This window comes from Heterodontus francisci, unplaced genomic scaffold, assembly GCF_036365525.1.
Source record: "Heterodontus francisci isolate sHetFra1 unplaced genomic scaffold, sHetFra1.hap1 HAP1_SCAFFOLD_221, whole genome shotgun sequence".
In the NCBI taxonomy this organism is placed as follows: Eukaryota; Metazoa; Chordata; class Chondrichthyes; order Heterodontiformes; family Heterodontidae; genus Heterodontus; species Heterodontus francisci.
In genome coordinates, this window is record NW_027141485.1 from 2,953,699 (window position 1) to 2,980,000 (window position 26,302).

Consider the following 26,302-nt stretch of genomic DNA (forward strand, 5'->3'; position numbering starts at 1 on the left):
TCAATCAATATTTGATCCAATTGGATGCTAATCCATGTGATTCAATTTTGTTATCCATCATTTTAGAACATAGAACATAGAACAATACAGCACAGTACAGGCCCTTCGGCCCACGATGTAGTGCCGAACCTTTAACCTACTCTAAGATCAAACTACCTACACACCCTTCATTCTACTATCATCCATGTACCTATCCAAGAGTCGCTTAAATGTCCCCAATGTATCTGCTTCTACTACCGCCGCTGGCAGTGCGTTCCACGCACCCACCACTCTGTGTAAAGAACCTACCTCTGACATCTCCCCGAAACCTTCCTCCAATCACCTTAAAATTATGCCCACTGGTGCTAGCCCTTTCCACCTGGGAAAATGTCTCTGGCTATCCACTCTATCTATGCCTCTCATCATCTTGTACCCCTCTATCAAGTCACCTCTCATCCTTCTTCGCTCCAATGAGAAAAGCCCTAGCTCCCTCAACCTTTCTCCAGTCCAGGCAGCATCCTGGTAAATCTCCTCTGCACCCTCTCGAAAGCTTCCACATCCTTCCTATAATGAGGCGACCAGAACTGAACACAATATTCCAAGTGTGGTCGAACCAGGGCCTTATAGAGCTGCAGCATAACCTCGCAGCCCTTAAACTCAATCCCCCTGTTAATGAAAGCCAACACACCATACGCCTTCTTAACAACCCTATCAACTTGGATGGCAACTTTGAGCGATCTATGGACATGGACCCCAAGATCCCTCTGTTCCTCCACACTACCAAAAACCCTGTCTTTAAGCCTGTATTCTCCATTCAAATTCGACCTACCAAAATGAATCACTTCACACTTTTCCAGGTTGAACTCCATCTGCCACTTCTCAGCCCAGCTCTGCATCCTGTCCATGTCCAGTTGCAACCGACAACAGCCTTCCACACTATCCACAACTCTAGCAACCTTCGTGTCATCGGCAAACTTGCTAACCCAGCCTTCCACTTCCTCATCCAAGTCATTTATAAAAATCACAAAGAGCAGAGGTCCCAGAACAGATCTCTGCGGAACATCACTGGTCACCGAGCTCCATGCTGAATGCTTTCCATCTACTAACACCCTTATGGGCCAGACAATTTTGTATCCAGACAGCCACAGTGTGGTCTTCCTGACCACACATTTAATCTCCCCTGCTCCACTCATGCTGTGGAAGCTTGGATCCATAAAATGGTGTGAGCTGCACTGCCGGTCACATCCAGCACATTGCACAGGACACCCAGGCTGGCCGGGGTGCTGGTGTCGGTGTAACGTGTGTGTGTCTGTCGTGTGAGGAGGGGTCTGAATATGAAGTCGATCAGCCATTTCAGCAACTTTGATGTACGTCTTTGAAACTTGGTCCTTGCATGTATACTGACCACCTGTGTTCGTCACTCTCAGCTGAACCTACATTCAGCAGCACGAGGAACCCCCTCTAGTGTTAGTTAAAAGGACCAGGCGTCCATCCTGCAGGTGTGGGGCTTTTGACTTACTTCTGTTATTACAAAGTTAGTGGAGGTGCTGTGGATGGTTTTCTGGAGGTTGTGTTATGAGCTGCTGCAGACATTTAGGGAGGAGAGAGGACTTGGTGACCCAACTCTGTCCGATGAATGTGGACTGTAGTTACAGTGTCTCTGGGTCTGTAACATGATCAACAAATGGAGCAGAAGCTGCAGAGAGAGCGAAAGCTCTGGAAAGAAAGAGGTGGAATGGCCTCTGCCCTACCCACCCTGGGTTTCCAAGAGCAAAAAGAGCAGTGGTCCTAATATTGAGCCCAGGGGAACACCACTGTATACTCCCATTGAGTCTGAACAACAACCTTTCACCACTTCTATCTGTTTACTGTTCCTTAGCCAGTGTTATATCCACACTGTCACTGTACCTTTAATCCATAGTGTTCAGTTTTCCTAACTTGTCTATTGAATGTCACTTGATCGAACACCTTTTGAAAGTCCATATATATAACTTCAATCACACCACCCTCATCAACCCTCTCCATTGTTTTATCAAAGAACTCCATCAAGTTTACCTCAGCACTACCTCTCTCCACTCATCCACTGTTGTTAAATTATCAGACTGATTATCCGACACCCAGTACTGGATGAGCAGAAATTTCCTACAATTAAATATTGGGAAGACTGAAGCCATTGTTTTCTCTCCCCACTCCAACTCTGTTCCCTTGCTATTGATTCCATCCCTCTTCCTGGTGACAGTCTGAGATTCAGACAATATGTTTACATCCTTGGTGTCACATTTCACCACAAAATGAGCTTTAACCTCATTTTCAGGGTATCGTTACAACCGCCTATTTCCACCTCAGTACCATCGCCTGACTTCACCCCTGTCTCAGCCCATCTGCTGCTGAAACCTCATTCATGCCTTCGTCACCTCTCGATGTGACTATTCCAACTCTTTCCTGGCTGATCTCCCACATCTACTCTCTGTAAACTTGAGGTCATCCAAAACTCTGCTGCCCATGTCTTAGCTCACACCAAGTCCCGTTTATATGACACTGACCGACATTGGCTCCCAATCAAGCAATATCTTGATTTTAAAAGTTGTCATATCTCTCAATGGCCTCGCCCCTCCCTATCTCTGTAATCTCCTCCAGCTCCAGAACCCATCGAGACATCTGTGCTCCTCCAATTCTGGCCTCTTTTGCATCCGTTATTTTAATCACTGCACCACTGGCGACCGTGCCTTCAGCTGCCGGGGCCCAAGCTGCAGTATCCTCCCAGCACATCTCCGCCTCTGCACCTCTCCATCTCACTTTCCTCCTTTAAGATATTCCTTGAAACCTTCCTCTTTGGCTAAGCTGTTGGTCCTTTGACCTAATATCTCATGTTGTATCTCAGTTCGCACTTTGCTTCATAATGCTCCTGTGAAGCACCTTGGGATGTTTTATAACATTAAAGGCAATATCTCAATATAAGTTGTTGTTTATGTTGTTGTTTGCCAGACAGCAATAGTCTTTAGCATATTCAGGTTGCTAACCATTTACTATCCAATGTTTTTCCAAGCAACAAGTATTTTTCTCTTGGGTTGTCACGTCTACAAATGTCCCCAATCGTGACACTAGTCTGACTAGTCAGTAATTACAGCATTTATCGCATATCTCCTTTTTTAAACAGGATGTAAGATTTACAATCCTCTGTCATCACACCCATATCCAAGGAGGATTGGAAGATTCTGGCCAGTGCCTCTGCTATTTCCACCATTCCTTCCCTCAGAAACCCCCATACATCCATTCAGACTGGGTAAGAGTTCCAGTTTATTGTGGTACAAAAAGGTGTTGGATTGAAAGGTGTTAACTGAAACTGTTTGTTCAGTGACTGCAATTCATGTCAGTCTCCATGGACCGAATTGTGTCGCAGGAGGGTTTCCCTCTTCTATTAATATGGGACTCCTTTCGATGTGTTATCCCATACTGTCAGCGGGAGCATCACGCCCGGCACTCACAGGGATCAGCGGCTCCAGAGAGAGGGAGAGGATAGATCAGAATCTGAGAACAATGGGTCAGAATCTGAGAACAATGGGTCAGAATCTGAGAACAATAGATTGGAATGTTACAACAATGAGTAAGAGTTTATCCTCAGAACTTCACTATCTTTCTACATATTATGATCGGTTCTCATTAGACTTTCGCATCTACCTCGCACTTCAGATTGCTCAATACATTTATTATCCCATCCTCGCTCTTGTTGGTGTCCCTGGTTAGTATCTGTTTCCAGGTATTTATTCTGTAAACCATGTTTAACTGTATTATATTCCTGTAATTTACTCTACCCTCCTTGCTGCTGTTGTTAATCCCGGTGAATATCTCCAGTAATTACCTTGATTAACCATGTTTAACTGCATTACTGCTCCTCTAATTTACTCTGCCTTCCTTGCTGCTGTTGTTATTTCTGCTGAATCTCTATCTCCAGAAATCAGCTATATAAACCACTGCTCATGGTATTTCAGTTCTTGTAATTTACTCTCTGCTCTTTGCTGCTGATACTGTCTCTATTTTCAGCTAGGAGATCTGTAAACCATATTTACTGAAATACTGTTCTGGAACGTAAATTGTGGGAAGAGAGAAGACAGTGTCATTGGTGCATTGGTCTCCGTCACAAACTCAATCCCCTATCTGTGAACCACATACCCGATCGTGAGGCTGAACCAGATAGTTTACAACCTCTGTGTTCAATTTATACCTTACTTGAGTTCATCTCCAAATTCTCTCCAGCACCAACCCTGCCTACTACCACGTGAGTAATACCACCCGTCTACACCTCTGCCTCAGCCCATCTGCTGCATAAACCCTCATATGTGCCTTTGTTAAATCCACACTTGACTATTCGTAATCTCTCCTGGTCACCCTCCCAGTTATAAACCTCCAGAAACCACAGCCCATCCAGAACTCTGCTGCCTGTATCCTAACTCACACCAAATCCCGATCACCCATCACCCCTGTGCTCACTGATCTACAATGGCTCCCGTTCTGGCAGCACCTTAATTTTAATATTCTCATTCTTGAGTCTGAATCACTCCATGGCCTCACCACTCCATTAGTCCCATTCCCCTGTGCATTTCCCATATTTCTGCAAACAATATGCCTTCAATCTTTTCTCAATTCTCTTTTTAAAGTGAATTTCTTTCTCTCTGTATCTGTTCCTGGCAACGATTTTCAACTCTACAGACCCACTGGTGCTGAGGGCACAGAAGATGGGACCCATAAAATGATGCGAACCACATAGCCGGCCACTTCTAGTGTGGTCAGCACAGTGTCCCATGGTGGGCAGTACACTTGTGTGGTCAGCACAGTGCCCCATGCTGGACAGAGCTCCAGTATGCAGCACAGTGCCCCATGCTGTACAAGGCTCTAGTATGGTCAGCACAATGCCCCATGCTGGACAGGGCTCTAGTGAGGTCAGCACAATGCCCCATGCTGGATAGGGCTCTAGTATGGTCAGCACAGTGCCTCCTGCTGGTCAGGGCTCTAGAATGGTCAGCACAATGCCCCAAGCTGGACAGGGCTCTAGTGTGGTCAGCTCAATGCCCCATGCTGGACAGAGCTCTAGTATGGTCAGCGCAATGCCCCATGCTGGACAGGGCTCTAGTATGGTCAGCACAATGCCCCATGCTGCACAGGGCTCTAGTATGGTCAGCGCAATGCCCCATGTTGGACAGGGCTCTAGTATGGTCAGCACAATGCCCATGCTGGACAGGGCTCTAGTGTGGTCAGCACTTTGCCCCATGCTGGATAGGGCTCTAGTATGGTCAGCACAATGCCCCATGCTGGACAGGGATCTAGAGTGGTCAGCACAATGCCCCATGCTGGACAGGGCTCTAGTATGGTCAGCACAATGCCCCATGCTGGACAGGGCTCTTGTATGGTCAGCACAATGCCCCATGCTGGACAGGGCTCTAGTGTGGTCAGCACAATGCCCCATGCTGGACAGGGCTCTAGTATGGTCAGCACAATGCCCCATGCTGCACAGGGCTCTCGTATGGTCAGCACAATGCCCCATGCTGGATAGCGCTCTAATATGGTCAGCACAGTGCCCAATGCTGGACAGGGCTCCAGTATGGTCAGCACAATGCCCCATGCTGGATCGGGCTCTAGTATGGTCGACACAGTGGATCCTGCTGGTCAGGGCTCTAGTATGGTCAGCACAATGCACCATGCTGGACAGGGCTCTGGTATGGTCAGCACAATGCCCCATGCAGCACAGGGCTCCGGTATGGTCAGCACAATGCCCCATGGTGGGCAGTACACTTGTGTGCTCAGCACCGTGACCAATGGTGGACAGAGCTCTAGTATGGTCAGCACAATGGTCCATGCTGGTCAGGGCTCTAGTATGGTCAGCACAATGCCCCATGCTGGACAGGGCTCTAGTATGGTCAGCACAGTGCCCCATGCTGCACAGGGCTCCAGTATGGTCAGCACAATGCCCCATGGTGGGCAGTACACTTGTGTGCTCAGCACCGTGCCCAATGGTGGACAGAGCTCTAGTATGGTCAGCACCATGGTCCATGCTGGTCAGGGCTCTAGTATGGTCAGCACAATGCCCCATGCTGGACAGGGCTCTAGTATGGTCAGCACAATGCCCCATGCTGCACAGGGCTCCAGTCTGGTCAGCACAATGCCCCATGGTGGGCAGTACACTTGTGTGATCAGCACAGTGCCGAATGGTGGACAGAGCTCTAGTATGGTCAGCACAATGCTCCATGCTGGTCAGGGCTCTAGTATAGTCAGCACAATGCCCCATGCTGGACAGGGCTCTTGTATGGTCAGCACAATGCACCATGCTGGACAGGGCTCGAGTATGGTCAGCACAATGCCCAATGCTGGACAGGGCTCTAGTGTGGTCAGCACAATGCCGCATACTGGACAATGCTCTAGTATGGTCAGCACAGTGCCTCATGCTGGTCAGGGCTCTTGTGTGGTCAGCACAATGCCCCATGCTGGTCAGGGCTCCAGTGTGGTCAGCACAGTGCCCCGTGCTGGACAGGGCTCTAGTATGGTCAGCACAATGCCCCATGCTGGACAGGGCTCTAGTATGGTCAGCACAGTGCCCCAAGCTGGACAGGGCTCTAGTGTGGTCAGCTCAATGCCCCATGCTGGACAGAGCTCTAGTATGGTCAGCGCAATGCCCCATGTTGGACAGGGCTCTAGTATGGTCAGCACAATGCCCCATGCTGGACAGGGCTCTAGTGTGGTCAGCACAATGCCCCATGCTGGATAGGGCTCTAGTATGGTCAGCACAATGCCCCATGCTGGACAGGGCTCTAGAGTGGTCAGCACAATGCCCCATGCTGGACAGGGCTCTAGTATGGTCAGCACAATGCCCCATGCTGGACAGGGCTCTTGTATGGTCAGCACAATGCCCCATGCTGGACAGGGCTCTAGTGTGGTCAGCACAATGCCCCATGCTGGACAGGGCTCTAGTATGGTCAGCACAATGCCCCATGCTGCACAGGGCTCTCGTATGGTCAGCACAATGCCCCATGCTGGATAGCGCTCTAATATGGTCACCACAGTGCCCAATGCTGGACAGGGCTCCAGTATGGTCAGCACAATGCGCCATGCTGGATCGGGCTCTAGTATGGTCGACACAGTGGATCCTGCTGGTCAGGGCTCTAGTATGGTCAGCACAATGCACCATGCTGGACAGGGTTCTGGTATGGTCAGCACAATGCCCCATGCTGCACAGGGCTCCGGTATGGTCAGCACAATGCCCCATGGTGGGCAGTACACTTGTGTGCTCAGCACCGTGCCCAATGGTGGACAGAGCTCTAGTATGGTCAGCACAATGCCCAATGCTGGACAGGGCTCTAGTGTGGTCAGCACAATGCCCCATGCTGGACAGGGCTCTAGTATGGTCAGCACAATGCCCCATGCTGCACAGGGCTCTCGTATGGTCAGCACAATGCCCCATGCTGGATAGCGATCTAATATGGTCAGCACAGTGCCCAATGCTGGACAGGGCTCCAGTATGGTCAGCACAATGCCCCATGCTGGATCGGGCTCTAGTATGGTCGACACAGTGGATCCTGCTGGTCAGGGCTCTAGTCTGGTCAGCACAATGCACCATGCTGGACAGGGCTCTAGTATGGTCAGCACAATGTCCCATGCTGCACAGGGCTCCGGTATGGTCAGCACAATGCCCCATGGTGGGCAGAACACTTGTGTGCTCAGCACCGTGCCCAATGGTGGACAGAGCTCTAGTATGGTCAGCACAATGCCCCATGCTGGTCAGGGCTCTAGTATAGTCAGCACGATGCCCCATGCTGGACAGGGCTCTTGTATGGTCAGCACAATGGCCCATGCTGGACAGGGCTCTTGTATGGTCAGCACAATGCCCCATGCTGGACAGGGCTCTTGTACGGTCAGCACAATGCCCCATGCTGCACAGGGCTATCGTATGGTCAGCACAGTGCCCCATGCTGGACAGAGCTCTAGTATGGTCAGCACAATGCCCCATGCTGGATCGGGCTCCAGTCTGGTCAGCACAATGCCTCATGCTGGACAGGGCTCTAGTGTGGTCAGCACAATGCCCCATGCTGGACAGGGCTCTAGTATGGTCTGCACAATGCTCCATGCTGGATAGGGCTCTAGTATGGTCTACACAGTGCCTCCTGCTGGTCAGGGCTCTTGTATGGTCAGCACAATGCCCCATGCTGGACAGGGCTCTAGTATGGTCAGCACAATGCCCCATGCTGCACAGGGCTCCGGTATGGTCAGCACAATGCCCCATGGTGGGCAGTACACTTGTGTGATCAGCACAGTGCCCAATGGTGGACAGAGCTCTAGTATGGTCAGCACAATGTTCCATGCTGGTCAGGGCTCTAGTATAGTCAGCACAATGCCACATGCTGGACAGGGCTCTTGTATGGTCAGCACAATGGCCCATGCTGGACAGTGCTCTTGTATGGTCAGCACAATGCTCCATGCTGGACAGGGCTCTTGTATGGTCAGCACTATGCCCCATGCTGCAGAGGGCTATATTATGGTCAGCACAGTGCCCCATGCTGGACAGAGCTCTAGTATGGTCAGCACAATGCCCCATGCTGGACAATGCTCTAGTATGGTCAGCACAATGCCCCATACTGGACAGAGCTCTAGTACGGTCAGAACAGTGCCCCATGCTGGACATGGCACGAGTATGGTCAGCACAGTGCCTCATGCTGGACAGAGCTCTAGTATGGTCAGCACAATGCCCCATACTGGAGAGGGCTCTGGAGTAGTCAGAACAATGCTGCATACTGGACAATGCTCTAGTATGTTCAGCACAAAGCCCCATGCTGGACAGAGCTCTAGTATGGTCAGCACAGTGCCTCATGCTGGTCAGGGCTCTTGTGTGGTCAGCCCATTGCCCCATGCTGGTCAGGGCTCTAGTGTGTTCAGCACAATGCCCCATGCTGGACAGAGCTCTAGTATGATCAGCACAATGCCCCATGCTGGACAGGGCTCTAGTATGGTCAGCACAGTGCCTCATGCTGGTCAGGGCTCTAGTGTGTTCAGCACTATGCCCCATGCTGGACAGAGCTCTAGTATTGTCAGCGAAATGCCCCATGCTGGTCAGGGCTCTAGTGTGTTCAGCACAGTGCCTCATGCTGGTCAGGGCTCTAGTGTGGTCAGCACAGTGCCCCATGCTGGACAGCGCTCTAGTATGGTCAGCACAATGTCTCATGCTGGACACGGCTCTAGTATGGTCAGCACAATGCCCCATGCTGGACCGAGCTCCAGTGTGGTCAGCACAGTGCCCCGTGCTGCACAGGGCTCCAGTCTGGTCAGCACAATGCCCCATGGTGGGCAGTACACTTGTGTGATCAGCACAGTGCCGAATGGTGGACAGAGCTCTAGTATGGTCAGCACAATGCTCCATGCTGGTCAGGGCTCTAGTATAGTCAGCACAATGCCCCATGCTGGACAGGGCTCTTGTATGGTCAGCACAATGCACCATGCTGGACAGGGCTCGAGTATGGTCAGCACAATGCCCAATGCTGGACCGGGCTCTAGTGTGGTCAGCACAATGCCCCATGCTGGACAGGGCTCTAGTATGGTCAGCACAATGCCCCATGCTGCACAGGGCTCTCGTATGGTCAGCACAATGCCCCATGCTGGATAGCGATCTAATATGGTCAGCACAGTGCCCAATGCTGGACAGGGCTCCAGTATGGTCAGCACAATGCCCCATGCTGGATCGGGCTCCAGTATGGTCGACACAGTGGATCCTGCTGGTCAGGGCTCTAGTCTGGTCAGCACAATGCACCATGCTGGACAGGGCTCTAGTATGGTCAGCACAATGCCCCATGCTGCACAGGGCTCCGGTATGGTCAGCACAATGCCCCATGGTGGGCAGAACACTTGTGTGCTCAGCACCGTGCCCAATGGTGGACAGAGCTCTAGTATGGTCAGCACAATGCCCCATGCTGGTCAGGGCTCTAGTATAGTCAGCACGATGCCCCATGCTGGACAGGGCTCTTGTATGGTCAGCACAATGGCCCATGCTGGACAGGGCTCTTGTATGGTCAGCACAATGCCCCATGCTGGACAGGGCTCTTGTACGGTCAGCACAATGCCCCATGCTGCACAGGGCTATCGTATGGTCAGCACAGTGCCCCATGCTGGACAGAGCTCTAGTATGGTCAGCACAATGCCCCATGCTGGATCGGGCTCCAGTCTGGTCAGCACAATGCCTCATGCTGGACAGGGCTCTAGTGTGGTCAGCACAATGCCCCATGCTGGACAGGGCTCTTGTATGGTCAGCACAATGCCCCATGCTGGACATGGCTCTAGTGTGGTCAGCACAATGCCCCATGCTGGACAGGGCTCTAGTATGGTCAGCACAATGCCCCATGCTGCACAGGGCTCTCGTATGGTCAGCACAATGCCCCATGCTGGATAGCGTTCTAATATGGTCAGCACAGTGCCCAATGCTGGACAGGGCTCTAGTATGGTCTGCACAATGCTCCATGCTGGATAGGGCTCTAGTATGGTCTACACAGTGCCTCCTGCTGGTCAGGGCTCTTGTATGGTCAGCACAATGCCCCATGCTGGACAGGGCTCTAGTATGGTCAGCACAATGCCCCATGCTGCACAGGGCTCCGGTATGGTCAGCACAATGCCCCATGGTGGGCAGTACACTTGTGTGATCAGCACAGTGCCCAATGGTGGACATAGCTCTAGTATGGTCAGCACAATGTTCCATGCTGGTCAGGGCTCTAGTATAGTCAGCACAATGCCACATGCTGGACAGGGCTCTTGTATGGTCAGCACAATGGCCCATGCTGGACAGTGCTCTTGTATGGTCAGCACAATGCTCCATGCTGGACAGGGCTCTTGTATGGTCAGCACTATGCCCCATGCTGCAGAGGGCTATAGTATGGTCAGCACAGTGCCCCATGCTGGACAGAGCTCTAGTATGGTCAGCACAATGCCCCATGCTGGACAATGCTCTAGTATGGTCAGCACAATGCCCCATACTGGACAGAGCTCTAGTACGGTCAGAACAGTGCCCCATGCTGGACATGGCACGAGTATGGTCAGCACAGTGCCTCATGCTGGACAGAGCTCTAGTATGGTCAGCACAATGCCCCATACTGGAGAGGGCTCTGGAGTAGTCAGAACAATGCTGCATACTGGACAATGCTCTAGTATGTTCAGCACAAAGCCCCATGCTGGACAGAGCTCTAGTATGGTCAGCACAGTGCCTCATGCTGGTCAGGGCTCTTGTGTGGTCAGCCCATTGCCCCATGCTGGTCAGGGCTCTAGTGTGTTCAGCACAATGCCCCATGCTGGACAGAGCTCTAGTATGATCAGCACAATGCCCCATGCTGGACAGGGCTCTAGTATGGTCAGCACAGTGCCTCATGCTGGTCAGGGCTCTAGTGTGTTCAGCACTATGCCCCATGCTGGACAGAGCTCTAGTATTGTCAGCGAAATGCCCCATGCTGGTCAGGGCTCTAGTGTGTTCAGCACAGTGCCTCATGCTGGTCAGGGCTCTAGTGTGGTCAGCACAGTGCCCCATGCTGGACAGCGCTCTAGTATGGTCAGCACAATGTCTCATGCTGGACACGGCTCTAGTATGGTCAGCACAATGCCCCATGCTGGACCGAGCTCCAGTATGGTCAGCACAGTGCCTCATGCTGGTCAGGGCTCTAGTGTGGTCAGCACAGTGTCCCGTGCTGGACAGGGCTCTAGTATGGTCAGCACAATGCCCCATGCTGGACAGGGCCCTAGTATAGTCAGCACAGTGCCCCATGCTGGAGATGGTTCGAGTATGGTCAGCTCAATGCCCCATGCTGGACAGAGCTCTAGTATGGTCAGCGCAATGCCCCATGTTGGACAGGGCTCTAGTGTGGTCAGCACAATGCCCCATGCTGGATAGGCCTCTAGTATGGTCAGCACAATGCCCCATGTTGGACAGGGCTCTAGTATGGTCAGCACAGTGCCCCATGCTGGACAGAGCTCTAGTATGGTCAGCACAATGCCCCATGCTGGACAATGCTCTAGTATGGTCAGCACAATGCCCCATACTGGACAGAGCTCTAGTACGGTCAGAACAGTGCCCCATGCTGGACATGGCACGAGTATGGTCAGCACAGTGCCTCATGCTGGACAGAGCTCTAGTATGGTCAGCACAATGCCCCATACTGGAGAGGGCTCTGGAGTAGTCAGAACAATGCCCCATGCTGGACAGGGCTCTAGTATGGTCAGCACAATGCCCCATGTTGGATAGGGCTCCTGTATGGTCAGCACAGTGCCTCCTGCTGGTCATGGCTCTAGTATGGTCAGCACAATGTCCCATGCTGGACAGGGCTCTAGTATGGTCAGCACAATGCCCCATGCTGGATAGGGCTCCAGTATGGTCAGCACAGTGCCTCCTGCTGGTCATGGCTCTAGTACGGTCAGCACAATGTCCCATGCTGCACAGGGCTCTAGTATGGTCAGCACAATGCCCCATGCTGCACAGGGCTCCGGTATGGTCAGCACAATGCCCCATGGTGGGCAGTACACTTGTGTGGTCAGCACAGTGCCCAATGGTGGACAGAGCTCTAGTATGGTCAGCACAATGTTCCATGCTGGTCAGGGCTCTAGTATAGTCAGCACAATGCCCCATGTTGGACAGGGCTCTTGTATGGTCAGCACAATGGCCCATGCTGGACAGGGCTATAGTATGGTCAACACAGTGCCCCATGCTGGACAGGGCTCTAGTATGGTCAGCACAATGTCCCATGCTGGACAGGGCTCTAGTATGGTCAGCACAATGCCCCATGCTGGACAATGCTCTGGTATGGTCAGCACAATGCCCCAAACTGGACAGAGCTCTCGTATGGTCAGAACAGTGCCCCATGCTGGACATGGCACGAGTATGGTCAGCACAGTGCCTCATGCTGGACAGAGCTCTTGTGTTGTCAGCCCAGTGCCCCATGCTGGTCAGGTCTCTAGTGTGTTCAGCACAATGCCCCATGCTGGACAGAGCTCTAGTATGATCAGCACAATGCCCCATGCTGGACAGGGCTCTAGTATGGTCAGCACAGTGCCTCATGCTGGTCAGGGCTCTAGTGTGTTCAGCACAATGCCGCATGCTGGACAGAGCTCTAGTATGGTCAGCTCAATGCCCCATGTTGGACAGGGCTCTAGTGTGGTCAGCATAATGCCCCATGCTGGACAGTGCTCTCGTGTGGTGAGCACAATGCCCCATGCTGGATAGGGCTCTAGTATGGTCAGCACAATGCCCCATGTTGGACAGGGCTCTAGTGTGGTCAGCACAATGCCCCATGCTGGACAGGGCTCTAGTATGGTCAGCACAATGCCCCATGCTGCACAGGGCTCTAGTATGGCCAGCACAATGCCCCATGCTGGATAGGGCTCTAGTATGGTCAGCACATTGCCCCATGCTGCACAGGGCTCTCGTATGGTCAGCACAGTGCCCCATGCTGGATAGGGCTCTCGTATGGTCAGCACAGTGCCCCATGCTGGACATGGCTCGAGAGTTGTCAGCACAGTGCCCCATGCTGGACAGGGCTCTAGTACTGTCAGCACAATGCCTCATGCTGGACCAGGTTCTCGTATTGTCAGCACAATGCCTCATGCTGGACAGGGCTCTCGTATTATCAGCACAATGCCTCATGCTGGACAGGGCTCTAGTATTATCAGCACAATGCCTCATGCTGGACAGGGCTCCAGTATTATCAGCACAGTGCCCCATGCTGGACAGGGCTCTAGTATTATCAGCACAATGCCTCATGCTGGACAGGGCTCTAGTATGGTCAGCACAGTGCCTCATGTTGGACAGTGCTCTAGTATTATCAGCACAATGCCCAATGCTAGACAGGGCTCTACTATTATCAGCCCAGTGCCTCATGCTGGTCAGGGCTCTTGTGTGGTCATCCCAGTGCCCCATGCTGGACAGGGCTCTAGTATTATCAGCCCAGTGCCTCATGCTGGACAGAGCTCTTGTGTTATCAGCCCAGTGCCTCATGCTGGTCAGGGCTCTTGCGTTGTCAGCCCAGTGCCCCATGCTGGACAGGGCTCTTGTGTGGTCAGCCCAGTGCCCCATGCTGGACAGGGCTCTAGTATTATCAGCACAATGCCTCATGCTGGTCAGGGATCTTGTGTGGTCAGCCCAGTGCCCCATGCTGGACAGGGCTCTAGTATGGTCAGCCCAGTGCCCCATGCTGGACAGGGCTCCAGTGGCACAGTGGCGCAGTGGTTAGCACTGCAGCCTCACAGCTCCAGGGACCCGGGTTCGATTCTGGGTACTGCCTGTGCGGAGTTTGCAAGTTCTCCCTGTGTCTGCGTGGGTTTCCTCCGGGTGCTCCGGTTTCCTCCCACATGCCAAAGACTTGCAGGTTGATAGGTTAATTGGCCATTATAAATTGACCCTAGTATAGGTAGGTGGTAGGGAAATATACAGGGACAGGTGGGGATGTGATAGGAATACGGGATTAGTGTAGGATTAGTATAAATGGGTGGTTGATGGTCGGCACAGACTCGGTGGGCCGAAGGGCCTGTTTCAGTGCTGTATCTCTAAAACTAAAACTAAAACTAAAACTATGTTTGTGATACTCATGTGAGGATAGTTTTGAATGTGACTTCAATGTCCCAACCAGACAGCTTTGAGTACGTCTTTGAAATCAGGTCTCGGCATGACCACTGACTGCTTGTGTTAGTCACTGTCAGCTGAATATACATTTAGAATCACAATGAATCCCCTCTAGTGTTATTTAAAAGGACCAGGCATCCAACCTAGAGCTGAGGGGCTTTTGACTTACTCCTGCAATTGGAAAGTCAGTGCAGGTGTTGTGGATGTGTTTCTAGAGGTTGTGGTGTGAGCTGCTGCAGACATTCAGGTAGGACAGAGGATTTGATGACTGAACTCTGTATAAGGTATGGGGACTGTAGTTTCAGTGTCTCTGGATCTGTAACATGACCCACAAATGGAGCAGAGACATGCAGAGAGCGGAAGCTCTGTAAAGAGGGAGGAGGGACTCTTCCCTACCCACCCCGGGTTTTCCAAGAGCTCTTTTCCTACCTACAATTAACCCAAGAGCAGTGTGTGAGGTGACTCTGATTCAATAAGGAGGTGGTCGTAGAGCTGTGTCACCTCCTGTAACACGACCTGTAGCCTCGCTCCAGGGTGAGGACGGAGCTGTCAGTTTCATTGAAAGTCTATATATCTGGATGTTCCCAGGCAGGAGCAGTAGACACATACAGCATAGACTCGTAGAAATCAATGGAGTCGTCGAGTCATGCACAACACATAAGGAGGCCATCTCTCGCTGGAACAATCCAGTCAGTGCCACTCCCCACTCATTCCTCATATACCTGCAAGTTAATTTCATTCAGTTTCCTTTTGAAATCATTGATTGTCTCGGCTTCCACCACCCTCATGGGCAGTGAGTTCCAGCTCATTAACATCCACTGTGTAAAAAAGTTCTTCCTCATATTCCCCTACATCTCTTACCCAAAACCTTCCATCTGTGTGTCCCTGGTCCGTGTTTCATCAGTTAATGGGAACATTTTTTGCTTGTCTGTCTTATCTTCGCCTATCATAATCTTGTAGACCTCTACCAAATCTCTCTCAAACTCCTTTACTCCAGGGAGAACAACTCCATCTTCTCCAAACTCACTTTGTAACAACACCTCCATCCCTGGAACCATTCTGGTAAATCTCCTCCGCACCCTCTCAGGGACCTTCACTTCCTTCCGAGTGTGGTGACCAGAACTGGACATAGTTCTCTAGTTGGGGCCTAACCAAATCTTTATAAAGTTTCAGCATAACTTCCCTGCTTTTGTATCTTTGCCTCTAATGATGAAGCCCAAGATCTGATATGTTTTGCCAAACATTCTCCTAATATGTCCTGCCACCTTCACAGATCAATGCATTTGGAGCCCCAGGTCCCTCTGGTCCTGCACAATCTTAAGAACTGTGTCATTAAGTGTATATTGCCTTCCTATTCCTTCTGACAAAATGCATCAGCTCACACTCCTCTGTATTAAATTCCACCTGCCACTTCTCTGTCCATTCTGCCAGCCTATCTATATCCTGTTGCAGGCAGTTTGTAACATCCTCAATGTTTACGACTCCTCCAAGATTGGTATCATCCGAAAATAGTGAAATTCGACTCTGTATTCCATGAACCATGTCACTTATATATAAAGCAAAAGAAAAACTGTGGTCCTAACACTGACCCTTGGGGAAAATCACTGTCTACCATCCTCCAGTCTGAAAAACAACCATTTAACACATTTCTCTTTTTGCTGTCCTTTGCACAATTTTTGATCCAATTGATGCTATTCCATGAGCTTCAATTTTGTTAACCAAACTTTTGTTTGGTTCTCCATCAAATACTTTCATAAAATCCATGTAGACCACATCCACCACATTCCCTTCATCAACCTTCTCTGATCATCGAAATAAATTCAATTAGCTCAGTCAAGCATAACCTGCCTTTTAGAAATCCGTGCTGACAATCCTTAATTAACTCAAACCTCTCCAAGTGTGTGTCGTCCTTTTTCCCTGATTATTGTTTCTAAAACCTTCCTCAGAACTGATGTTCAACTAACTGACCAGTAGTTACTAGGCCTGTGCATTGTCCATTTATAATTCTGGGAGGTGAGGGTGGCCATCTTTGTCATCATTTTCTCCCTCAGCAGGGAGAAGCAGGATGAGAGATCCCGTGGCTTTGTCAGGATAGCGGGAATTCTGATGGTGTCCGTGGCTCTAAGGGGCCCCCATGTCAACGGGGAGAGGTATAGTAACTGAAAGAACTCTCACTCCATTAATGTACAGTTGGTGTGTGAGCATGCCCAGTCCATCATGTTGGTGAATGTCCTCTATCCTGGCAGCAGCCACCATACCTTCATTCTGAAGCAGTCAGCCGGTCCCAACACTGCGGGTCTCCATGCAGAACCAGAATGCGACTCCTCGGAGACAAAGGAAACCCCCCTCTGGACAAAGCTCGTGTTTCTACACCCCCAGACCACTTCCCACTGCCAACCAACCTCACACAATTAACATGTGTATAACGCGAGCAATGGAGTCACCTGGGAACATGGTGGGACAGACCATCGGTGTGATGAAGCAATGCTTCCGACGTCTGAACAGCTCGGGGGGAGCCCTCCAGTACACACTGGAGCAGGTGTCCAAGTTCATGGTGTTCTGCTGCACCCTTCATATCATCACCATCGTGAGGACACAGGCATTGGCACCAGGAATCCGCAGGCTACCTCACGAGGAGGAGGAGGCAGGGAGGATACTTCCTGGATGCCTTCGACCCGGACAGGCTGTCGGAGAGTCCCTGCTAAGATTCCGGTTCCCATAGGACAACTTCCCTTTCCCACCACGGATCCCCCAATTTCCACCATTACACCCATCTGAGAGGCGCCATCACAGTGTTATTACAGCACAAAAGGAACTATTCAGTCCGACGTGTCTGCATCGCCTCTCCGAATGAGCAATTCACCTAATCCCATTCCCTGTCTTCTTCCATCAACGCTGCACATCCTTCCTTCTAATACACCAGTTTATTCAGCTTTAGCATGTTTTTGATGTGGCCACCCAACAGCTGAAAATTATGCAGGGAGAGAGGGTGATCCCCAGACAGTCAAAAAGAATCAGGCAGGTAGTGCTGCAAACCCTTGAGTGCATCTCACTCTCCAACAGGTATTCATTTCAGAATACTGAGAAAAGTGATGCTTCACCTGGGGAGTGCAGCCAGAGCCAAATCCGTGTCAACACGGGTGGCTGCAGAGCGGGGTCGAGGGATGACTGGAAGAGCCATAGTGATCGATATTCAGGGGAACAGGCAGGCGTTTATGTGGCCACAGACGTGAATTGAGGATGGTGTCATGCTTGTCTGGTTCCAGGGACAAGGATGTCACTGAGCGACTGCAGAGCATCTTTAAGGAGAAGGGGAACAGCCAGCTGTCATGGTCCACATCGGAACCAGCGACAAAGGTAGAAAGAGGAATGTCGTCCTGCAGTCAGAATTTATGGAGCTAGGGAAGAAATAGGCCAGCAAGACCTCAAAGTGGTAACTTCTGGATTACTCCCAATGCCACGAATAACTGAGTATAGAAATACAAAACTAAGACAGATGAATGTGTGGCTGGGAAGATGGTGCAGGAGGGAGAGCTTCAGATTCCTGGGACATTGGGACCAGCTTTGGATTAGATGGGACCTGTACAGGCCGGACTGGTTGCACCTGATCAGAGCCGGGACTGGGTTACTTGCAGAACGTTTTGCGAGTGCTGTCGGGGAGGGTTTAAACTAGTTTTTCAGGGGGATGGGGACCTGAAAGTAGAATCAGTAGGGACAAAACCTGAAACAAAAATAGAAGGCAGAAAATTAATGGATGAGTCCAGGAGACAGAGGAAATGAGGGTTAGAATTCTTTTTTAAAAGAGGTTGGCAGTGCTCAAGGGTATCTATTTCAATGCAAGGGGTATAGCAAATAAAGTAGATGAGCTGAGGGCACAGATAGACAGGTAGCAGTATGATATCATAGCTATGACAGAAACATGGCTTAAGGAGGGACAGGAATGGCAGCTCAACGTTCCTGGTTACAGGGTTTTCAGACACGATAGGGAGGGGGATAAGAAAGGAGGGGAAGAGTCAATTTCGGTCAAGACATCTATTGCAGCTGTGAGGAGGGATGATATGTTGGAAGGTTCATCAAATGAGACCATATGGATTGAGCTCAGGAACCAGAAAGGGACAATCACACTGTTGGGAGTGTGATCCCGACAGCCAAATAGTTAGAGGGAGATCGAAGATCGAATATGTAGGCAAGACTCTGAGAAGTGAAAGAACAATAGGGCAGTAATAGTAGGGGATTTCAATTACCCCAATATTAACTGGGATAATTGTAGTATGAAAAGAATTGAGGGAGCAGAAATCTTGAGGTGCATTCAGGAGAACGTTGTTGACCAGGATGTAACAAGTCCAACAAGAGAGGGTGCGGTTTTCGACATTGTTTTCGGAAATGAAGACAGGCCGGTGGAAGGAGTGACAGTGGGGGAGCATTTTAGTGGGAGTGATCATAATTCAGTTAGTTTTAACTTATTTATGGGACAGGACAAGAGATATATCAGCAGTTAGAGTTCTCAATGGGGCAAGGCCGATATTACTAAACTGAGGAGTGAAAGTTGTACGCCAGGCTGTTCAACTGAGGAAACAGCTGTTTGAAGGTAATTCAGTCTCAGAGCAGTGGGAGGCATTCAAAGGGGAGATTCCAGAGGTTCAGGATAAACATGTTCCCACAACCAAAAAGGGTGAGGCGGCGAATTCTAGAGTCCCATGGATGTCAAGGAGCCGACAGGGTAGGATAGCGCAGAAATGGAAAGCTTATGTCCGACACTGAGAACTCAATACTGCAGAACGCCGAGAGGAGTATTGAAAGTGGAGGGGTCAAATCAAAAAGGAAATTAGGAAAGGAAAGAGAGGGCATGAAAGAATATTGGCAAGCAAAATCAAGGTGAACCCAAAGATGTTTTCTCAATACATTAAGAGTAAGAGGATAGCTGAGGGGAGAGTAGGCCCCATAATAGATCAGAAAGGTAACCTTTGTATCAGGGTGGAAGATATTGGTGTGGTTCTTTATTGAACACTTTGCGTATGACTGCAGAAAAGAGGGGGGATTTAGATATTGTCGTTAAGGAGGAAAAGTGTGAATTATTGGATATAATAAACATCGGGGGAGAGGAAGTATTAATGGGATTAGCATCCTTGAAAGTTGATAAATCACCACAGCCGGATGAAATGTACCCCAGGCTGTTCAAAGAAGTAAGAGAGGAAATAGCAGAGGGTTTTCCCACCATCATTTTCCAATCTCACTCGATACAGTTGTGGTGCTGGAGTATTGGAGAATCGCTAACGTTGTACCTCTGTTTAAAAATGCAGAGAAGGATTGTCTGAATAATTACAGGCCAGTCAGGATAACATCAATCGTGGGCAAATTATTGGAATCTATTCTGAGAGACGGGATAAACTGTCACTTCGAGAGGCACAGGTTTATCAAGGATAGTCAGCATGGATTTGTTAAGTGACTCTCTTGTTTGACCAAATTGATCGAATTTTTTGAAGATGTTACAGGGAATATAGATGAGGGTAGTGCAGTTGATGTGATCTACATGGATTTTAGCAAGGCTTCTGACAAGCTCCCACCTGAAAGATTGGTTCAAAAAATAAAATCCCATGGCGTCCAGAGAAATGCCGAAATGCTGATACAAAATTGGCTCAGTGGCAGGAAACAAAGGGTAATTATTGACACGTATTTTTGCGACTGGAGGACTGTTTCCAGTGTCATTCCACAGGGTTCAGTAATGGGTCCCCTGCTTTTTGTGGTCTATATTAAAGATTTAGACATAAATGTAGTGGGTATGATCAAGACTTTTGCAGACGACACAAAGATTGGCCATGCGGTGGATAGCTGTAGGCTGCAGGAAGATATTGACGGTCTGGTCAGATGGGCAGAAAAATGGGATTCGACCTGGTTAAGTCTGAGGTGATGCAATTGGGAAGCTCAAACAAGCAAAGGAATACACGATTACTTGGACAATACTGAGAAGTGTAGAGGAAGTAAGGGACTTTGGAGCGAATGCCCACATATCCCTGAAGATAGCAGGACAAGTCAATAAGGCAGTTAAGAAGGCAAATGGAATCCTTTCCTTTATTAGCCGAGGTATAGAATGTCAGAGCTGGGAGGTTATGCTGGAACTGAAAAAATCATTGGTTAGGTCACAACTTGAATACTGTGTGCAGTTCTGGTAACAGAAAGGATGTAATTGCACTAGAGAGGGTACACAGGAGATTTACGAGGATGTTGCCAGGACTAGAAAAATGCAACTGAGAGGAAGTATTGGATCGGCTGGGATTGTTCTCCATGGAACAGAGAAGGCTGAGGGGCGATCTGATTGAAATGAACAAAATTTTGCGGGGCCTGGATAGAGTGGAGGTGAAGGGTCTATTCACATTAGCAGAAAGATCAGTGACTGGGGGACATAGATTTAAAGTGTTTGGTAGAAATATCAGAAGGGAGTTGAGGAAAAACATGTTCACCCAGAAATACAAAATTGCCTCAGTGACAGGAAGCAAAGGGTAATTGTTGACGGGTATTGGCTGGAGGACTGTTTCCAGTGGTTTTCCACGGGGCTCGGTACTGGGTCCCCTGCTTTTAGTGGGGATCTGGAATTCACTTCCTGAAAGGATGGTTGAGGCAGAAAGCCTCTACTCATTCAAAAAGAGCCTGGATGTGCACCTCACATGTCATAATCTGCAGGGCTACGGATTAAATGCTGGATTAGAATAGGTGGATAATTTTTCAGCTGGCACAGACACGATGGGCCAAGTGGCCTCTTTCTGTGCCTGAAAAGTTCTACGATTCTATGATTCTATCACACGAAACACGCAATCATCGTTAATACTCACAATTATGTCAACAAACTACAAGATTATCAGAAATGATTTTCCATGAAGCTATCCGTGCTACTCGCCATTTATTAAGACATGATTTTACAAGCAAAAAATATTTTTGTGCTGGGTTATGGCCTCAACAATTTTCCAAGAATCAGCATTAGACTGATAGTTACAGGGCTTATCCAACCTCTCCTTTATTAAACAGGGTGTAACATTTACAGCCCTCCAGTTCTCTGGCATCTTTTTTTATTCATTCATGGGATGTGGACATCGCTGGATAAGCCAGCATTTATTGTCCATCCCGAGTTGCCCTTGAGAATGTGGTGGTGAGCTGCCTTCTTGAACCACTGCAGTCCACGTGGGGTAGGTACACCCACAGTTCTGTTCGGAAGGAGTTCCAGTATTTTGACCCAGTGAAAGAGAAGGAACAGCGATACAGTTCCAAGTCAGGATGATGTCTGGCTTCGAGGGGAACTTGCAGATGCTGGTATTTCCATACATCTACTGCCCTTGTCCTTCTATGTGATAGAGGTTGTGTGTTCGGAAGATGCTGTCCAAGTAGACTTGGTGCGTTGCTGCAGTGCATCTTGTAGATGGTACACACTGCTGCCTCTTTGCGTTGGTGGTGAAGATAGTGAATGTTGTGGATGGGGTGCCAATCAAGTGCTGCTTTGTCCTGGATGGTGCCGAGCTTCTTGAGTGTTTTTGGAGCTGCACCCATCCAGGCAAGCAGAGAATATTCCATCACACTCCTGACTTGTGCCTTGTAGATGGTTGACTGGCTTTGGTGAGTCAGGAGGTGAGTTACTCGCATCAGGAATCCTCGCCGATGACCTGCTCTTTTATCCATGGTATTTATATGGCTACTCCTGTTCAGTTTCTGCTCAATGGTAGCCCCTAAGATGCGATTGTGGGGGATTCAGTTATGGTAATGTCATTGAATGTCAAGGGGGATGATTAGATTATCTCTTGTCGGAGACCGTCATTGCCTGGCGCTTGTGCAGAGTGAACGATACTTGCCAATTATCAGCCCAAGCCTTGACATTGTCCAAGTCTTGCTGCATTTCTACACGGACAGCTTCAATATTTGAGGAGTCACAAATGGTGCTGAAAGTTGTGCAATCATCAGCGAACATCCCCACGTCTGACCTGATCATTAAAGGAAGGTCATTGATGAAGCAGCTGAAGATGGTTGGGCCTAGGACACAACACTGAGGAACTCCTGCAGTGATGTCCTGGAGCTGAGCTGATTGACCTGCAACAACCACAACCATCTTCCTTTATGCTAGGTATGACTCCAACTGGCAGAGAGTTTTACTCCTGATTCCCACTGACTACATTTTTGCTCGGGCTCCTTGATGCCATACTCAGTCAAATGCTGCCTTGGTGTCAAGGGCAGTCACTCATACCTCACCTATTGAATTCAGCTCCTTTGTCCATGTTTGCACCAAGGCTGTAATGAGGTCAGGAGCTGTGTGACCCTGGCGGAACCCAAACTGAACGTCACTGAGCAGGTCCTTGCTAAGCAAGTGCTGTTTGGTAGCATTGTCGTTGACACCTTCCATCACTTTACTGATGATTGGGAGGAGGCTGATGGGGCGGTAATTGGCCGGGTTGGACTTGTCCTGCTTTTTGTGTACAGGACATACCTGGGCAATTTTCCACATTGCAGGATAGAGGCCAATGTTGTAGCTGTACTTGAACAGTTTGATGGGGGAACAGAAGTTCTGGAGCACAGGTATTCAGTACTATTTTCGGAATATTGTCAGGGCCCATAGCCTTTGCAGTATCGAGTGCCTTCAGTCGTTTCTTGATATCACGCAGAGAGAATCGAACCCTGAGAAACAGTACTGTATTCTCCCCTCCTCCTCCAGTCTGAACAATCACTGTTCACCACTTCTCTCTGCTTTCTGTCCCTGAGTCAGTGTCATATCCACACCATCACTGTCACATTAATCAATGTCATGACAAGTCTATGAAATGTCATTTGATCACAGGCGTTTTGAAAATCTATATCCAAAAGTGGATATACATGAGTAGGGGCGGAAGATGTTGGTATGCTTCTTAATGAATACTTTGTATCTGTCTTAGCAGAACAGGGGACGATGCAGATATTGTGGTTAAGGAGGAGGAGTGTGAATTATTGGATCTGATATACATAGGAGAGAGGAAGTATTAATGGGATTAGCATCCTTGAAAGTTGGTAAATCACCAGGGCCCGGTGAAATGTATTCTCGGCTGTCAAAAGAAGTGATAGAGGAAATAGGAGAGGATATGACCATCATTTTCCAATCCTCACTGGATACAGGTGTAGTGCCAGAGGATTGGTGAACTGTTAACATTGTACCTCTTTAAAAATGGAGCAAGGGATAGACCGAATGATTGCAGACCAGTCAGTGCAATCTCAGTAGTGGGCAAATTATTGGAATCTATTCTGTGAGACAGGATAAACTGTCACTTAGAAAGGCTCAGGTCAATCAAGGACAGTCAGCATGGATTTGATAAGGGAAGATATTGTTTGACCAACTTGATTGAATTTTTCGACAATGTAGTAAGGATGATAGATGAGGGTAGTGCTGATGATATGGTCTACATGGATTTTGGCAAGGCTTTTGACAAGGTCCCATGTGGCATACTAGTTAAAAAAATAAAATCCCATGGAATCCAGGGAACTGCAGCAAGCTGGATACAAAATTGGCTCAGTGACAGGAAACAAAGGCTGTTTGTTGATGGGTGATTTACTGACTTGAGTTCTGTTTCCAGTGGCGTTCCACAGGGCTCAGTACTGGATCCCCTGCTTTTTGTTGTGTATATTAACGATTTGAACACAAATGTAGGGGGCATGATCAAGATGTTTGCAGATGGTACACAGATTGGCCGTGCGGTAGATAGCGAGGAGGATAGCTGTAGGCTGCTGGAAAATATTGATGGCAGAAAAGTGTCAAATGGAATTCAACCTGGTTAAGTATGAGACGATGTAATTGAGGAGGTCAAACAAGGCAAAGGGATAGACGATCAATCGGAAAATACTGATAAGTGTAGAGGAAGTGATGGGCCTTGGAGTAAATGTCCACTGATCCGTGAAGGTAGCATGTCAGGTCGATATGGTGGTTAAGAAGGGATACGGAATCCTTTCCCTTACTAGCTGTGGTATAGAATACAGGAGCAGGGAGGTGGTACTAGAACTGTATAAATCATTGGTTAGGGCACAACCTGAGTACTGTGTGTAGTTCTGGTCACGTCATTACACAAAGGATGCAATTGCACGAGAGAGGCGACTGAGGAGATTTACAAGGACTGGAAAAATGCAGCTCTGAAGAAAGATGAGATAGGCTGGGGCTATTATACTTGGAACAGTGAAGGCTGAAGGGAGATCCGATTGAAATGGACATAATTTTGTGGGGCCTGGATAGAGTGGAGGTGAAGAGTCTATTCACCTGAACAGAGAGATCAGTGACCAGGGGGCAGTGACTTAAAGTGCTTGGTAGAAGGATTAGCGGGGAGTTGAGGAGAAACTTGTTCACCCAAAAATACAAAATTGGCTCAGTGGCAGGAAACAAAGGGAAATAGGTATAATAAAAGCAAAATACAGCAGAAGCTGGAAATCTGATGTAAAAACAAGAAATGCTGGAAATACTCGGCAGGTCTGGCAGCATCTGTGGAGAGAGAAGCAGAGACTGTAATTAATGTCAGTCTCCATGGATACACCACAGCCCAGGCCCTGAGACTGAAATAAATGCACACACACACACACGCACACCGCAGTCCAGGCCCTGAGATGTATAAATATGTATACACACACACACCACAGACCAGTCCCTGAGACATATAGATACAAACACACACACACAGAAACACACACACGGACACCACAGACCAGACCCTGAGACTTATATATATGCACATACACACACACACACAGAAACACACACACATGCACCACAGCCCAGACCCTGAGACTTATATATATGCACACACACACACACCACAGCCCAGGACCTGAGAATTATATATATGCACAAACACACACACCACACAGTCCAGACCATGAGACACATATATATATATATATACATATATAAATATATATCACACACACACACACACACACACACACACATACACACACACACAAAGCCCAGACCCTGAGAGTATATATATGCACACATATATACACACACACACCACAGTCCAGACCCTGAGGCTTATATATATGCACACGCACACATACACACAGACACACCAAAGTACAGACCCTGAGACTTATATATATGTACACACACACACACACACACAAAGCCCAGATCCTGAGAGTATATATATGCAAACACATATACACACACACAAAGCCTAGACCCTGAGACTTATATATATGCACATACACACACACCACAGCCCAGACACTGAGACTTATATATATGCACACACACACACACACACTCTCACACACACACACACACACACTCACACACACACACACACCACAGTCCAGACCCTGAGACTTATATATATACACACACACACACACACAAACCACAGTCCAGACCCTGAGACTTAAATATATGCACACACACACACACACACACATGCACCACAGCCCGGACACTGAGACTTAGATATATGCACACACACACACAGACCACTCCCAGACCCTGAGACATATAAATTTGCACACACACACACACAAACGCCACAGTCCAGACCCTGAGACTTATATACATGCACACACACACACACACACACACACACACACACACACACACACACACACACACACACACACACACACACACACACACACCTCAGTCCAGGCCCTGAGACTTATATATATGCGCACACACACACACACACCACAGCCCAGACACTGAGACTTATATACATG

General features: G+C 49.0%; 1 protein-coding gene across 1 annotated transcript in view; it reads left to right on the forward strand.

Annotated features, from left to right (window-relative positions):
• The first annotated feature begins 3,537 nt into the window (after positions 1-3,537).
• Positions 3,538-26,302, forward strand: part of LOC137363834 (probable G-protein coupled receptor 139) — a 65,353-nt gene continuing 42,588 nt past the window's right edge. Inside the window, exon 1 of the mRNA XM_068027392.1 lies at positions 3,538-3,718. Coding sequence (XP_067883493.1) covers positions 3,538-3,718 — 181 coding nt within the window. The remainder of the gene's footprint in view (positions 3,719-26,302) is intronic.